We start from the raw sequence: 16,440 nt of genomic DNA, 5'->3' as shown, positions 1-16,440 counted from the left end.
ACCATCACACACAGCAAAACTGGTCAAGGAAACGATTGAGGCGTTTAGTTGGGAAATACTTTCGCATGCGGCTTACTCACCAGACTTGGCTCCGTCCGATTATTATTTATTTGCATTGATGGGACACGCACTTGCTAAGCAGCGCTTCATTTCTTACGAAAATGGCTTGATGACTGGTTTGCCTCAAAAGAGTAACAGTTTTTTTGGCGTGGCATCCACAAATTGTCAGACAGGTGGGAAAAATGTATAGCTAGCGATGGGCAATACTTCGAATAAATATTTTTTATCATTTTCATACAATAAACGTGTATTTTCTATACAAAAATTCCGCTTTCATATTTACATACTTGGTAAAACATTAATACTAGTAGCATAAACTGTGGAAAAAGTGCTTTTTAAATAACATCAATATCTTTCGTGGTTGCCGAGAAATAAGGAATAAATGTTAGCTGCATGTAAGGGCTTAATCGCAACATCAAAATATTCACGCATTTCTATACTTTACCTAAAGCAACGGTATTAATCGTAATATTATAAACAACTAATTCCAATAGAGTAAAGTGTGGAGAAATTTTTCCGAAAAATCGCGAGGTTCGCAGTTCTCCGAATTTTGGTGCAGGTTTCGCGCTTCCACGAATTTGTCGCGAACCTCGCGCTTCTCAGAAGAACGGCGCGCGTAAGGTGCTCTCCCAAAAAAGGCATTTCTTTTTCCTTTTAAAAGCTAGATGCACCTCGTATGGCATCTCGCTTGCTGAGACGCTTAAATTGCATTAGAATAAAGTCAGAGAAAGTCAGTTCTTTTTGAAATCGATATCATTTGTAGTTACCGAAAGAATAACCTTCTAGCTCTTACGGAAAAACAACATATTGATTGGCTGTCGCGCGGACTTCCACCGCGCGGCAAGCATTGCCGCGTCCTATGTGCAGAAGCTATAAGAAGTAAAGAACGCGTATTCGACAACAGGGCATCAATCATGAATCTTTTCACGTGAGTTTAATTTTACTATCGACCATATAACTTTTTTCCCTAGCATAAAATCGTGAAAAATGAGCAATTTCTAAATATTTATAATAATTATTATAAACTTGTTTTATTTAATGCACATCTGTATTTATAATGCATAATATACTGTTGTAATCTTTTCTTTGTATACTTTATGCAAAATTTTTTATCATATAATTTCAATTTTAAAAAAGTATGCAACCATACAAAGTAAAATTCACTGAAGCAGTTGTCCACATTGTTTTGAATTGTAGAATACGCTTGCGTAATATTACAATTTACATATTTGCGCATGATGATAGTATTATACTATTTTTCACGTTTTAACCATCAACCGTATAGGCTAAAACGTGAAAAATAAGTATTTGTAGTATTTATATAGTAAAATAAAAATAATTTAATGATTTCTTTGTTGGATGTTAGGCCATGGATGCTTCCAAAATACCCAAAGTTGGGTCGAGTTGGGTGGGACCCGATTGACCATGATACGATTGGACACAGATTGTAATGATTGGTTCGACCTAATAATTCACTAGATAATTCTTTTCATCGGTTATAGCGTTTTTCACTGGTGCTCACTGAGTGCGCACTAAGGCTTGTTTACAATACATTTTCATATTTAAGATCGTGTTTTAATACATATTTAAAAATATTTTAGGTTATAAAATGATTCGTACGGATGTTATACATATTATATTACTGGTTAAAAATATTTGAGAATTTATTTAAGACAATCTTTCACTATAATAACATACTGTGAACAAGCTTAGTGCGCACCAATTCTGCCAATGAAAAATGCTATTAGTTGTGTCCAATCGTATCGTGGTCAATCGGGACGCTCCCGTCGAGTTGAGTTAGTTTTACTATAGTATATGTATTAACTCCACCCAGCGCATTTGCATAGAACATAATTATATTAAAGTGAGTAAAATAATAGATTATAAATATTCTCATGTTTGCTTATAATATTTCTTTATGTTATATATTATTTTTTTAGAATAAATGTAACACACAAACAAAAAATAAAATAATAAAATAATATAATTACAATAATATTATAATTATTATTATTACCCATATAATTCCTGAAATCGTTTTTCTGATATATCAAAAGGATCTTGAGTATCTCTTAAAATTTTATGCATAATACGTAAATTCTCGTTTCTTTCGTTTTGTTCCTCATTAACTATCCACCATGCAGCAGCCATCGTAATTGATTAACTTATTATGAATACGGATATTACTTTTCACGGGAAATATCAATTTGCATGAAAGTTTTCACTTTTTAGCACTAAAATTTTTACTTTTTCACGAATTCACCCTAGGTGAAATCGGAGCGACATCTCTGGCGCGATCCCGAGCGCACGGCGACTGCAGAGAGAAACAATGTTATTATACCAAATGGTACAGCTGTTAGTCACTTAAAGGCAAAGGTTGCAATCCTTTAAGACCTGCTGTCCATACATGCCCGTCTCCATCCTTGCCCCTCCTCATCCGGTGCAAATAATATAAATAAGCCCTCACTTTTGCAATTTTATGCCAATAATCGCTAATATCAGATTAGAATCCACGAGCCGCCACTTCCCATTACGATTCCGTTACGAGCCGCCACTTCCCACGAGGAAAACATTGACATTTGATGGCTGCGTTCGCTTTGGGTTCTTACGCGCTGTAGGCGTCATTCTATTAGCATGTTCGACTGGCCCTGTGCTGGGATTCTGTAACTCGTTATTGAAGTTAACGATAATTTCGTTATCGTTGCGCAGCTTTTGTACACCATAGAAAAGCTTGAAAATTCGCTTAGCTCTGGTCATTGAAATCGGCCTGGTGGCCGCTCTCATGCTTCTCTCTGTAATTATTCTTTAATTGTAATAATAGTGTATTTTTAAATAATGTGCTTTAACAGCAGATTAGAAGAACTTTTTTTCATATAGCAAGTCAGGCAGACCATTAATTTCAAATAATACAATAGTAGTTTATTAATATACATGTATTAATAAACTTTACCTAATATATTAATACATAGACATATTTTTCCACACAAAATTAAGGAATCATTTTATTAGACATTAATCACCTGTCCTAAGCATGTCATTTATACTTACTTATGTCACTTACATTAATCAATATGATTAACTTACAAGTTAATAAAAAACACCAAGTTCTCATTCTTCTTTTATATTTATAAAACTAGAGGGACAGTTTCTCTGCTCACTTTATATTACCACATTTTCATATAAAATAAGTTTGTTCAGGTCGTTTGCTTGGGTAAATCAGAAACAAAGACAGTTGAAAACCAGACAACACACAACCCATAAAATTTGGTATTTGTATAAATTGATCATTAATCAGACATCCATATGCGAACCATTGACACGACACTATCATAGAGGCCATTATAACTGGGAAGGGTAAGCTCTCCGTACTCTTTACTCTTATTACGTGTGCCTGTAACAAATTTATTTTGCTATTTGATTACTTAATCATTGATATTTATACAAGCATTTAGTGCAATGTATTCAGCATGTCCAAAAAAGAGCCTCAGACTTACAAAGTAACGCTCAATATTATTGAGTAAAAAATATTTAGTAAACACATGTGAAAAAATTCAGAGTTACAAATATTTTACCCAATTTGATAACGCAATATTTGTGTGCTTCCTTTGATTCACACGCAATAAATGAACGAACCAATGTCTTACCACGTTGTTACTTTACAGATCTAGGCCTCCCGAATTCCGATGACTCTCCAAACGAGCCCGATTCACAAAATCGATAATGAAGTTTTTTGAAGTGTGTAAAATGGGATTTTTCGATTTAGACTTTTCTGCATAGAGCCGCCGTCGTGCAGCATTTCCATTGGCAAGACCATACATGAAATGTCTGCCATTTCCCGATTAGAATAATAAACCGACATAAATAAAGGAATTCTTGCCATCGCGTCTCTTGAACATTCTTGATCACTGATCACAAGGACAAATCTATAGAACATTGTACCGAAGCACGATGATAGTGTAAATATTATTTTGTAAAAATAGAACTGATTTGAAGAATTTTTGAAACAGGTAAACACATTTTGTAAATATTTGGAAAGTATTCGACGCGTGCATTGACACTGTTAAATATTATTATCCTTTCAACAAATTTGCACCAAAACTATGATAATCTCTCATTTACCTTTCTTCTTTCATATAAACAAAGTAGTAACATAGTAAAATACTCTTTTGTTTATTCGTCGTATGTAATCTATAGTAGGACCCAAGTAACTTGCATTACCAAAACTGAAAAACATTTATAACCCTGAAATAGATTTTCCAATTTAAGTTTACTAAACATTTGTTCCTGAATATACAATGAGTACTACCTATTCTGTAAATCTTGAACCCCTTTCTCTGAACATTCTGCAGATAGTTTTATTATTGGATAAATTTATATATTTACAAATGAAAAGGCTTCATATTCCCTTGTACTCACGAGCAAAGTTAAGGGTGATGCGAAGAACAATATGGTCAGACTGCAACTGAGAAATCCTATGTGTTTTGTAGCCAAAGCTTTGTCCGTTTGTATAAAATTAGCGTAAAGATATACAAGTGTAGTGAAAATAAGTGCTGCTGTAACTTGTTTGAGAGTAGTCCATCTTTTTAGGCAGTATAAAGCAAAGATAACAATATAGATTGCTTGTAATATTATCCCAAATAAGTTTACACATATAACAAAGATATCCTTGATATAGCAGCCATATATCATCCACAAGCTACATCTATAATCACAAAAAGGTAATTATAAATTTAAATTATTCTCTATTTACAGTAGCATTGACAAATATTACATATAAAAGATAGAGTGGTTATTTCGTTATATTTTTAATACATACGACATAAAACATGTTATGAAAGCCAAGGCTGAACTATCTCCGGTTGAACCATTTTTTATATATTTCCTGCATACTAATCTGTAAAGAAAAAAAATTCAATTTTATGATATATTTTTCTTGTATATTTAAAAATTGACATTTTATCTTATTATTATGTTACACTGCACTAATATATCCTATAGCGTGTAACAAAAAAAAATATAATGTAATTGCTAAATAAGAAAAATAAGCAAAAATATTTTGTAAATTACTGTACATTAAATTAGATTATGAAATACTGTAGATTGAAAAAGAAAACATTATTGTGTAAACAAAAAGATAATATAAATGAGTAGCTTAGTATGAAGGAAACATCAGATTGCGAGTATTTAATTAAAAACTAGCACAGTACACCAAATACAATATGGATAAAATGCATATTTTAAAATTTGTAATTAAAGATAACAAAGCAATTACAAGTTCAACAAAACAGTTGCTAGGTTAAAAATATACTTGTGTCACTTACACGCCAGCCAGAAACTGCAAAGCAGTACAGATCGACGCGGATAACGCGAGAGTGCCCCTAATCTGCGTCCAAATCATGACCTAACTTGTGCATTTCTTTCACATCAATTATCATTTGACGCTGGAAGCGATCTATCACGGTGTTTGACACTTCGTACACGCCGACAAGACAGATTTGACGTCACATTCGACATCCAATAGGCGAACTCTCATTCCAGAAATAAAGATGCGGTCAATCGATACCCCCAGTCCCCGGAAGGTATTCTCCTATTGGATATCGCAACATTACCCGTCGAACGTTGCGCTTGCGACGCGAGACTCCGTCGAGTCGCGAGCTAACCTAACTTAACCTAACCTAACCTGATCGATCGGTACAACGGGAATTAATCGAGACGTTAGTGTTTGCTTCGTTTCAGAGATGACTCCACCGTTTTCGGATATATATGTAGGTGCGGCGGTACTACTGGAGACGGGGTGGGGTTACAGTGTGCTTTTGCGTGTTTCGCATACATCACTGTGAGCGCGGCGTGCGGAGCGTGTGCGGAGTAAAAGAGAAAGAGGAAGGGAGAGAGAGAGAGAGAGAGAGAAAGAGAGAGAGAGAGAGAGAACGAGAGCGAGCGAACGAGCGAATGTGCCTGTGTATGCGTGCACGATCGAAAAATGTATCTTCCGCTGTGGCCGAGCGCGGTATCGCGCACTGCGTTCGTCGTCATCGTCGCGAGTCCTCGCGCTTGAGAGCGGACCCGTCACCGGGCCGCCGGCCGCCGGGAAAACCCGAGCGTGCTTACGTGCTTACTGTCCCGCGGCGGACAGAGGCCCCGAGTTCGTGTGGTCAACGTCGTCGATCGCTGATTACACAAGCGGGCTAACGGGGACCGCGCGAAGTTACGGAGGTTTTCTATACCCCTCAAAGTTCCATACCGCAGATGGTCATCGCGGCCGAGTCATCCGATTTCCATTGATTTGTATTTATAGTGTCCATCCCGGTTTATTTTCGCATACGGCACGACCGAAAGAGAATATGCACCTATCCGCTGGCTGACGACGTGTCCTCATCGTAAGTGCTCGCCTGCGACGAGCAACAGAGTGGAGCCCCGATGAAATATAGCTATATATTGTTGTAAGATTTTATATATATGCACACACACACATACACACGCACACACACACACACATGTATACACATATACGCGCATACACATACATACAGATACATACGTATCTATATTCGTGTATCGTCTGCGATGCTCGCTTGTGGTGGTATACGTAATACACTGTGAAATATCAGATTTTTGCATCCGCCTATCTTACCGCGTATCCGATTACGTCCGTTTGTTGGGCAGCCTCGACGAGCTCCGTGACACACACACGCGCGTTATCAACGTACGACGCGAAAAAAGTCGAGTGAAAAAAAGAATATATTTGGGACGCAACCGTTCGTGTAGGTATTCGATAACGAGTGTAATAAAAGAATTCGATGTACACGAAAACGAAACGTGAGGTAGAATCCTTTCTCGTTTTGTGTGTGTTAGAGTTGGGTTTTCCATCGCTTGAATACACGCACATACACACACACACACACACATATTGTTCGTTCAAATTGTCAAATTTCATTTTCATGCAAAATAGAATCGAAGAAAGAATTTGGAACTTGATGGAATTGTTGATTATTTCATGTGAAACTCGCTGAAACTCATAAGCTTCGTGTAAAATTAATGTTTAAAAAGAAATCAGAAAAGCAACAATGTTACAGTCGTCTGCAAATCATCGACCAGAAAATAACGCGAATGTTTTGTAAGAAATCGCGATTGTGAGTTCATATTGCAAAGTTGGTTTCGTGACTTTGACTTCCGCTGATAACCACTAGCTTATATTTGTATAAATTTGTCCTTAGCTAATCGTTTACCTGTTAGTGTGGTGTTGGAAGTGGATACTCCTAGCTAGAATTGTTACAATTAAAAAAAAGTTGTAAGGGAAAAAAAAAAGAATACAGAATGGAATCAGCTATAGCTGGAAGAAGGCGGACTGCCACGAGGCATTCGGCAGAAGATCAAGCGCTCGATCAAATAGCTAAGGAGGTATGACCTCAATAGAGATATGTGTAATATTGAAAGCAGAAAAAAAGAAATTCATAGAGCACGTACAAGTATGTAAGGTCTTACTGAAGCATCATGTCAAAAGGTGTTGGTACAGATGATACAAATAGTTGAAAGTAGTGCAATTACTTAGAGTTATATCTTTCTGTCCTTCTAGATATATATATCTCTCTGTGCGCCTAGAAATACCGAATACTTTGCCATCGAGGTTTCTTGCTGTCACACTGTGATATTCTTGTTCTGTATTAGTTTGCGCTACAAAGTAACATAAGAGTGCGTGATTTTATTGTTTTGTCTATGAGTAACATGAGAGGAGCAAAATTTAATATGGCAAGGTGGGAAGACCAAGACTATCCTACTTTTTGTCGGCTTAAAGTTGCATGCGAGTGCATGTGCTTGTGATTGTCCACAAATATTTCTCACTGGGCAATGTGGGGTTTATGTATCCTAAATTATTAAAGAATTTTCAATGAGATGAGATGCATTAAGAATATTCTCATAAAAATATAGTATAATCTTTCAAGAGAGAGAGAGAGAGAAAGAGAGACATTTTATAAGTACAAGTTATAATAGTTTGTATTTAAATAATAAGTAGCTCATATTACATGCTATATCTTATTTTGCTGTTACTTTATATTCTTATGCATTAGAAACTTTATTTAGATAAATTATGTATATTATGTTAAGGAATTGGATATAACTTATGTAACAAATAAATCATGTATATTTGCAAATAAGAACAGAGGTAACAGCAAAATATTCTTAATTGCCAGAAACTGGTAATTTTCACTTTATTTGCTATTTTATCTAATGATAAATATTAATAAAGGAGCTTTATAATATGGTGAAGTATAAATAATGAATCAAATGTGAATGTATGTTTTTGGTAACAGGCTGGATTTTCCATACATACTTTCAGGCAGAAGCAAGACTAGCTGCTAGGAGACAGGCAAGAGCAGAAGCTAGAGAAATTCGAATGCGTGAATTAGAAAAGCAACAGAAAGAAGCAGAAGAGAATGCTGACAGAGTTTATGATATGTGTACAGGTAATTAAAAGCAAGTCACATCATTTTTGTATTCTAATCCTCAACAGTAATCTTGCTGATGGTAAGCTCTTTCAGACAGCTCTTTTTTATCTATTTTTAATTACAGCTGATGTAAACAGAACAATGAGAGTAACCCCAGATCCAGTGCGCACATCGCGACTTCTTACAAATTCCAACAATTTCCAGTCGAGCCGTCGATCTTCAGAGGATTCATTGGAAGATGCGGGATTAAGCAGAGATATTAGGGTATGTTTCTAAGTTAGTTTTAAATGTTCTAAGCTAGTATTAAATGTTGCTTCACAATCGCTCGTACGACAAAAACGTTACAAGTTCTAACAGTATTGATGCACATTCTTACATTTACATACAGCTGGAATTGAAGGAATTTGAGGAGAAATTCCGGAAGGCGATGATAGCAAATGCTCAGTTAGACAACGAAAAATCATCTTATGCCTATCAAGTTGACTTATTAAAAGACAAGTTGGAGGAGTTAGAGGAGACAACGGCACAACTACGTAGAGAATTGAGAGAAAAGAATCGAGACGTTGAGCAATTAAAACGGGTCAGTCAGAGACTAAAAGAAGATTTAGACTTGTGCAAAGCACAATTGTACGACAGGGATGAACTTATAAAAGTACGTATATTGTCGAAAGATATATTTGTAATTGTGCTTTTACACAACCACATAATGTTAAATTATAAATCAGGAGAACGGTTTAGTCATCGTTGAATACGTAAGTGAAGATGACGATTATGAAAATACTGAAAATGGACCATGTCACCCTAGGAGGGTACTAGTCAGTACGGAAGCTGCGGAATTATTAGAAACTGCTGGTAAAGGTTCGCTAGGTGTGTAATCAGTGTGGAACTATGTCTTTTGTTTACGTTTAATAAGTAAAATAAAATTCTCTAACGTCCACATCTGATCGTTTCACAGATGTCCGACTGAGAAAATTTGCTTCCGAGAAAAAAGAGTTGCAGGATGAAATACGACATTTACGATTGGAATTGGAAGAGACCAGAAGTCGTGTAAGATCGGAGAGATCATCTGGCTCAGTATTAGGTTGATATTTATGCATGTCTCTTGTCCTATCGCGAACGGCATGTAGTTGCCAATGTAAAGGCATATTAATTTATGACATTTATATATCGATTGACATATCTGTTGCGACAGGTTGCTTATCAGATAACGATGATATTCAGCGTGAGGCAAATAAATTGTTGGCAGATTATAAATTTAAGCTGCAGAAAGCGGAACAGGATATGTCTACTTTGCAAGCAACAGTAGCTAGACTAGAAAGTCAAGTGATTCGTTACAAGTCAGCCGCGGAAGCATCTGAAAAGGTGGAGGACGAATTGAAAGTGGAAAAAAGGAAGTTACAGAGAGAAGTACGAATACGTAAAATATCGATAAAGGGGAGATACAGGTTTACTTTTGGAAAAATTATAGGTATTTGCGTTCACTCAATATAATTGTTTTTAGGTGAGAGAAACGCAAGGTCGCGTAGAAGAATTGGAGACAGCGAACTCCCATTTGCAAAGGCGATTGGACAAACTTAAAAATGCAAAGTCGGCCCTTCTAAAGGAACTTTGACGGAATGATGTTTGCAGAGACGTAGAATGAGTCTGTCGTTTACTTATACCCTGAAGAGACGCCCGTGTGCCGATGTTGCCTCGATATTAATACTACTTAACACTTTGGATGTAGTTTACAAAAGCGAAGATTACGTATTACCGTTATAACACTTCACATTGTAGTGAATGTCATTCGGACATAGAACCACAGGAAATCGCTGTGGGGAAGTTCCCTACCTCTTACATCCACAAAGTCTTTGATACAAACTTTGTTACTCCTGCATTACATCCCTTAGTAGAACAACGAGAGACACTTTTTAATACATTTCACACGTTAAATTTTTCTACGAATTTATAGCAGTTAATGGAGTCGATGTAGAACTTCGAATTTTTATATAAGTGGCAAGTGATCACAAATAGTGCATTTGTTTCTGCCTCACATCTCCTTTTCTCTCACCTTGTTTCTCTCGTTTTATGGTGGATTCATGAAAATTATTTCAAATTACTAATATATATTTCTAAAAGCGTAAAAATATTTATATTACAATGAGCGTTAAATGCTTTTTACCGTATTAAAATTAATGCGGCAGAGTATTTTAGTAGTTTCTTCCTTTACCTATCCCTGTGATAGAAACGTAATAAGAATTCCGTAACATAATACACGCATCTAGGATAAGCATAATATTTAAATTTCTAGGCTAATATTGTAATTCCCATATGTTAAATGAAATGACAGAATCTTAACTGAATTTTATATATACTGCTAATCAAATTGCCACACTTAATGTTTACTGAACATTTTATATCCGAATTGTCTCCGGAACTAATTCTTATAACGAATTATTGGTACATTCATTCAACAGACTGATGTGAAGTAAAGCAAAAGTAGATGTATGATAGTGTGGTCTTTGTAAATTTAAAATAAATTAAAATATGTTGTTGAATATCTTTTATGAACGTATATTAATTATGTTAAATCCTTTATAAGGCATAAAATAAAAGTGTCTTCAGGTTGAGAGCAACGAAATATCTATATTCAAATTTATAGATCTGATAAATAATAATCGAATTATAATCGAATATATTATATAATCGAATTATAATATTTCAGATTATAATACAACAAACACACACACGTAACAACACAAAACAAAACAACAGGTCTGTGATCTTCACAAAACAAAATATGATAACAAACAAAACAAAATACGATCTTCACAAACCATGTTAATTCCACGTGGAAATTTATATTACATTCAAACATCAATATATACACACACAGCATTCAATATCCGAAAACAAAATTATACAATTGGTTATTTAAAAATAAGTTGTGTTAAGGAAGTTTTTTAAAAAACATTCCCTAATTGGACATTGAATCATCATACACTAAACTCTGTATATCTCCTATCATAAGATTCAAGTTATAGATTCAAAATATAGATAGTATTCTCAATAAAAATAAGTTTAAGGATAGGAAAAGGCTAATCTGAGTTCAAGCACGGACGTAGTAGTGCTATATTACCTAAATTGATGAAACCTTCCTTTGTTAGGAAATAAAGTATTTTATTAAAAAAATAATAAAATCTATAAAAAATCATCAAACGTTTTGGTTCAGCCGTGAACCCTCTCCAGTGATAAAAACATACAAAGAAAAAATCTCGATGCTAATACAGAACGCAAATTACAACTAATAATATCGAACTTGGATGCTCACGAAGAACATAAACAGTTTTTTTAATATTACAGTCGACAAAAACGCTCACAATCAGTTCTTAATTCCTTGTTCATACGTGTATAGTATGCTGCGGTTTTTGTCTAACAAAAAGTAAAAAGAAAAGAGTCTGTAGAAACTAAAGGATACAGTAAGAAAAATTAAATTGAAAATTTATAAATTACCTTAAAATCAGATTATAGCTTAAACCAGGTATATGGAATACAATTGTCGACGATAATATTACCAAGTGTAGGAATGTAAATTACAATCAGTTTATACAAGCAAACGAAGTAAGAAAAGGCGACTACGGAAGAGAAGGAAAACGAACATCAACCTATCAAAACAAACCGCAATAGCTATTGCCAAGGTATTCTGTGTCTTTTTGCGAATTTAAGTCTGTTCTGAAGACCGATGTAAATCATCTCGACTACTAATCGTTTGATGTAAAAACATTCTTTATGCAAGACTTTAATATGTTCCCAATCAAATTCATGATTTAAATTAAAACGGTGTTCTTGGACGGCCGTCAATTCCACCGTTGCACTTCTTGGAACTCTCATATGTTCAGAAACCCGCGTAGAGAGTTTTCTACTAGTCTGTCCGACATAAGATGCCTCACAATTACTGCATTGCAACTTGTAGACGATGTTGTTATGAAGTCCAAGCGGAAGCCTGTCTTTATGTACTCGAATCATATCCGTTAATTTATTTGCGCAGGAATAAGAAATCCTTGTCGAATCATTTTTAAAAATCTTTGTCAGTCTTTATGAAATCGAGCCAAAAAATGGTATTGTAAAAAATTTATTTTTATTTTTGACAGAAGTTGTTAAAACTATTCTTTAATTCTCTAAGTCATCCCTGCTGCTCTTAATAAGAAAAGTCAATTTACATTTTAATGTTCTAAAAATCAAGTCAATTGGATAGTTATTGTTTATTCGAGTCAATATAATAAAATCTAAAGATAAAAATAAGTTTGGGTAGCTCCAGTTGTGATTAGATACAATGTTCTGTGAATCTAACATTTGACAAACTAATTGATAACATATTTAGATGCATTTATTACAATATTAAGGTAAAAACAATTATATTAATTACCCCTAAAATGATTTAAAATCATTTTTGCTGAGTCATTTAAAAAGTTTTTTATATAAATGTTTTAAACTTATAGAACTTAATTAATTTCTGATAAGTTGTTTTCTTTAGATTGTGATGTACATTTCTCACAACACATGATGTTCCCAATATGAGAACAGGTATTCCTTATTTCTAGAATAAAATAATCAACACCTGTATAAAGCCATTGTCATCTTTTTGAAGTCCTTCTCACTCAGAAATTGTTTGATTATCATTAGAAGCTCCACTGGCAAGCCTTGAAGACTGGGATTTGTTAGTCTTAATGAATAAAATATATCTGTACGTACAGGAGTAGCCACTTCATTCTTAAACCTGGTAAATTTCATAAAGTTTCAAGATTTAATTTCTTAAAATGATGCAATTGTGTATATATATATATATATATATTGCTTGTACCTATGTGATATGCTCTTCAGATTTCTATATCGACTACACAGTCTTTCTGTGTATGGATTCACATACAGTAGAGTCTTCACTACCATACTATAAATTTTCTTATTTTCTATACATGGATACATATTCAGAATTAATTTATCACCTACAGGTTTAACAATTAATTTTGACTGAATACCTGACTGAAGTAATACAAAATATATTTCATACAACCCTGAATTTTGAGATTTCCAATTAGTAGATATGTGAACTAATTTTGTATTCCATTTTTTGCTATAAAAGAAATAAAATATATATAAAAATCAAAACAAACAAAAATCAAAAAACGATATTTATATCATATAAAAATTTTGTAAAAACATACACTTTTCTCTCCAAATGATTAGAGATCGATGATCCTGAAGACTCATCAATAGATTCTAGTTAAATAGTAGTTGCTTTTAATATATATTTAAAAATATTACAGATTAAAAACTGCAAAAACTGTCGAGCATCTCTTACCAGAAGTGGGTAATGCATGAAATCCAGATTCTGCTAATAAAACGAGTAACAAAGCGACAAGATAATCATGGTGTATAGCTTTTTTGTTGTCCAATTGCTCTAATACTGCACATAACGATAACGAAAGTGTAGAACATGTACTATCTTCCGCTAATATTGGCTCAGATATATTGACTACTCTCTTGAAACAGCTTAATATTTCCATCGTTCAAAATGTTATCTAATGTGAAGTAAAAATTAATGTAATTTCTGTGTAAAATTGAGGTTATCGTTGATCAGTTTTCTCTTCAATAATGTCTAACCTCTACACATATGACACAACAATGCCGAGGAATCATTGTATAGCACAGATACAATAGCAGACACTTCTTCTATAGCGATAAATAAAAAAAATGTGTGAAATATATAATTTCAAAATTTAGGGAGCAATTTTGTTTTTTAACATTCATAAGATAATCGTGCCTAAAAACTGTCCTTGATTCAGCAGCACACAATGCTGATTTCGTGCTAGTTTGCTTGCTGGCAACAGAGAGAAACCTGAGAGCGGCCACGCCATACGTTTTGACCGACACCGATTTTCACGCTGTTCGATGCGCCATCTGCCCATTTTTTGGTGCGTTCAAATTCCCTACCCGGGTGCACTCTATTACTAGAAGTACTATAGTATATGTTACATATATTATAGTATTTCTAGTAATAGAGTGTACCCGAATGAGGAATTTGAACGCAGCCTTTGAGGTTCCCTACGCCCATTTTTGTATATACATGAAATCGGTAACGTCGATAGATAATGATAACGTTTTCTACTTTTTGACGATCGCCTCTACGTTATTGACGCTTAGCGAGTTCGTCATTCACTTCAGCATCTCCCTCTTCACTTAAGCCCGTATCAGACTGCACAGGCCCGACTGCCGACTACGACTACCGACTCTCAATGGACCAATCACCGACTCGGCACCTTACTGTGATTGGTCCATTGAGAGCCAGCAGTCGTAGTCGGCAGTCGGGTCGGCCTGTGCAGTTGGTAGTCTAATACGGGTTTTAGGGCTCCGTTCAGATTCCACACCCGGGTGTATTCTATTACTAGAAATGCTATAGCATATGTAACATATACTATAATGTTTCTAATAATAGAGTGCACCCGGATGAAGAATCTGAACGCACCCTAAAGGATAGCAACCTTTGCCTTTGAGAGATTGACAACTGTATCATTTGGTACAGTAACGCTCTATGCACAATGTCAGGCAACAGGCAATAGGAATAGGTATTAGCCAATAGGAACAGGGAATAGAAATAATTGACCAATCCGAATTCCTATTCCCTGTTCCTATTGCCTGTTGCCTGTTGCCTGGCATAGAGTGTAACAATGGCCGCGTTCAGTAGAACAAGTGATCAGTAAGCGCTCAGGGAGCTCTTGTATATGATTTGGCATATTCTTTTAGATCTCCAACTATACTCCAATCAGATGCAAGAGCTCACTGAGCGCTTACTGATCACTTGTTCTACTGAACGCGCCCATTGGGCGCATTCAGTAGAAAAAGCGCTCAATGAGCAATCAACGATTATTGGTTCTTGCTATTAGATCCCTAAATCTAGACCAATTACATTGACAAATTACTCAACTGTTGTGCAACTGTTGAGTCTACTGAATGCAGCCATTGGCTGCGTTCAGAAAACATAGCTGATCAGTGAGCGGTCAGTGATTATTGGTCCTTACTGTTAGATCCCTAACTTTAGACCAATTACGTTGATTAATTACTCAACCGTTGTGTAACCGCTGTATCTCCTGAACGCACCCATTGTTTCTCTCTGTAGTCGCCGTGCGCTCGGGATCGCGCCAGAGATGTCGCTTCCGAACGGCATCTTTGAGCGTTATCTAGGGAGAGTATATAGCCGGTATTCATAGTCAGATCTTATATTTAAAACCGTCTTAAGTTTATTTTCAGATAATGAACGGATTATTTCATTGGTTACGGAGTATCTGAAGATGAACTTAAGCCATTCTTAAAAATAAGACCCGACTATGAATACCGGCCTATATGTTTATAAATTTATTTCTCCTTTTTCTATTAATTCCGATAACGAATGTTGCATGAATGATGTACATCAAGGCTCACACTTTGACAATTTTATCCTGCAGGAGATTGTTCTCTGACTATAAGCGTTCTGCAAGCACATAGTTTGCTGCGAAGCTGAAACAAGAAAATGAATTAAAGGAAAGAATCGGTCCAACAATATCCGCAGTCACAGACAATATGTAGATAATTAATCTTTTATTATATGTATACATATATATATATATATAAATTTTAACTACTTATCTGATATTTGTTTGTCATCCATTTATTTATTCTGCTATTTTCCTTGTGTAAACTTGTGTAAACTTGTCTTTAATCTTGCACAGACTTCATTCCATATTTAACGATGTTGCCAAAATGATTTTACTGCAAAGAATTATGCCACAAACATGAATGATATCATGAATGATATAATGATATTATATACAATTGTATAATTTTAATGTATCAAAACTGAAACATTAAAATTATACAATTGTATATAATAATAATTTATTAATTTATAAATACATTTATATTT

At 34.8% G+C, this 16,440-nt stretch overlaps 3 protein-coding genes across 16 annotated transcripts; 1 reads left to right on the top strand and 2 right to left on the bottom strand.

Moving 5' to 3' along the window:
* Nucleotides 1–3,034: 3,034 nt before the first annotated feature.
* Nucleotides 3,035–5,640, bottom strand: LOC116847684 (sugar transporter SWEET1). The gene is made up of 4 exons (XM_032822945.1): nt 5,382–5,640; nt 4,877–4,954; nt 4,477–4,762; nt 3,035–3,451 (listed from the first exon to the last, which is right to left on the bottom strand). The coding sequence occupies exons 1-4, from the start codon at nt 5,456–5,458 to the stop codon at nt 3,236–3,238; spliced, it is 657 nt and encodes a 218-aa protein (XP_032678836.1). The 5' UTR covers nt 5,459–5,640; the 3' UTR covers nt 3,035–3,235.
* A 300-nt stretch (nt 5,641–5,940) lies between these two features.
* On the top strand, nt 5,941–11,050 carry LOC116847681 (leucine-rich repeat flightless-interacting protein 2). 14 transcript variants are annotated; one of them, XM_032822930.1, is made up of 10 exons: nt 5,954–6,500; nt 7,010–7,190; nt 7,275–7,458; nt 8,396–8,522; nt 8,629–8,768; nt 8,893–9,156; nt 9,230–9,371; nt 9,460–9,585; nt 9,697–9,911; nt 10,006–11,050. In XM_032822930.1, exons 3-10 carry the CDS (start codon nt 7,375–7,377, stop codon nt 10,114–10,116), a joined length of 1,209 nt encoding a protein of 402 aa, XP_032678821.1. In that variant the 5' UTR covers nt 5,954–6,500; nt 7,010–7,190; nt 7,275–7,374; the 3' UTR covers nt 10,117–11,050. The 14 variants fall into 14 exon arrangements, with proteins under 14 accessions (XP_032678826.1, XP_032678834.1, XP_032678821.1 ...); XM_032822935.1 differs by having other exon boundaries at nt 5,941–6,500; nt 7,010–7,458; nt 8,632–8,768; XM_032822934.1 differs by lacking the exon at nt 7,010–7,190 and having other exon boundaries at nt 5,954–6,437.
* Nucleotides 11,051–12,726: 1,676 nt separating this feature from the next.
* Nucleotides 12,727–14,393, bottom strand: LOC116847683. Its single transcript, XM_032822944.1, has 5 exons — nt 14,145–14,393; nt 13,843–14,062; nt 13,706–13,760; nt 13,345–13,614; nt 12,727–13,260 (listed from the first exon to the last, which is right to left on the bottom strand). The coding sequence occupies exons 2-5, from the start codon at nt 14,045–14,047 to the stop codon at nt 13,095–13,097; spliced, it is 696 nt and encodes a 231-aa protein (XP_032678835.1). The 5' UTR covers nt 14,048–14,062; nt 14,145–14,393; the 3' UTR covers nt 12,727–13,094.
* Between the last annotated feature and the right edge of the window lie 2,047 nt (nt 14,394–16,440).

Source organism: Odontomachus brunneus, unplaced genomic scaffold (genome assembly GCF_010583005.1).
Source record: "Odontomachus brunneus isolate Ranch 3 - 2012 unplaced genomic scaffold, Obru_v1 Obru_scaffold_082, whole genome shotgun sequence".
NCBI classification, from domain to species: Eukaryota; Metazoa; Arthropoda; class Insecta; order Hymenoptera; family Formicidae; genus Odontomachus; species Odontomachus brunneus.
The sequence above is the reverse complement of the archived record's forward strand: the minus strand, read 5'-3'. Positions and strand labels throughout refer to the sequence as shown.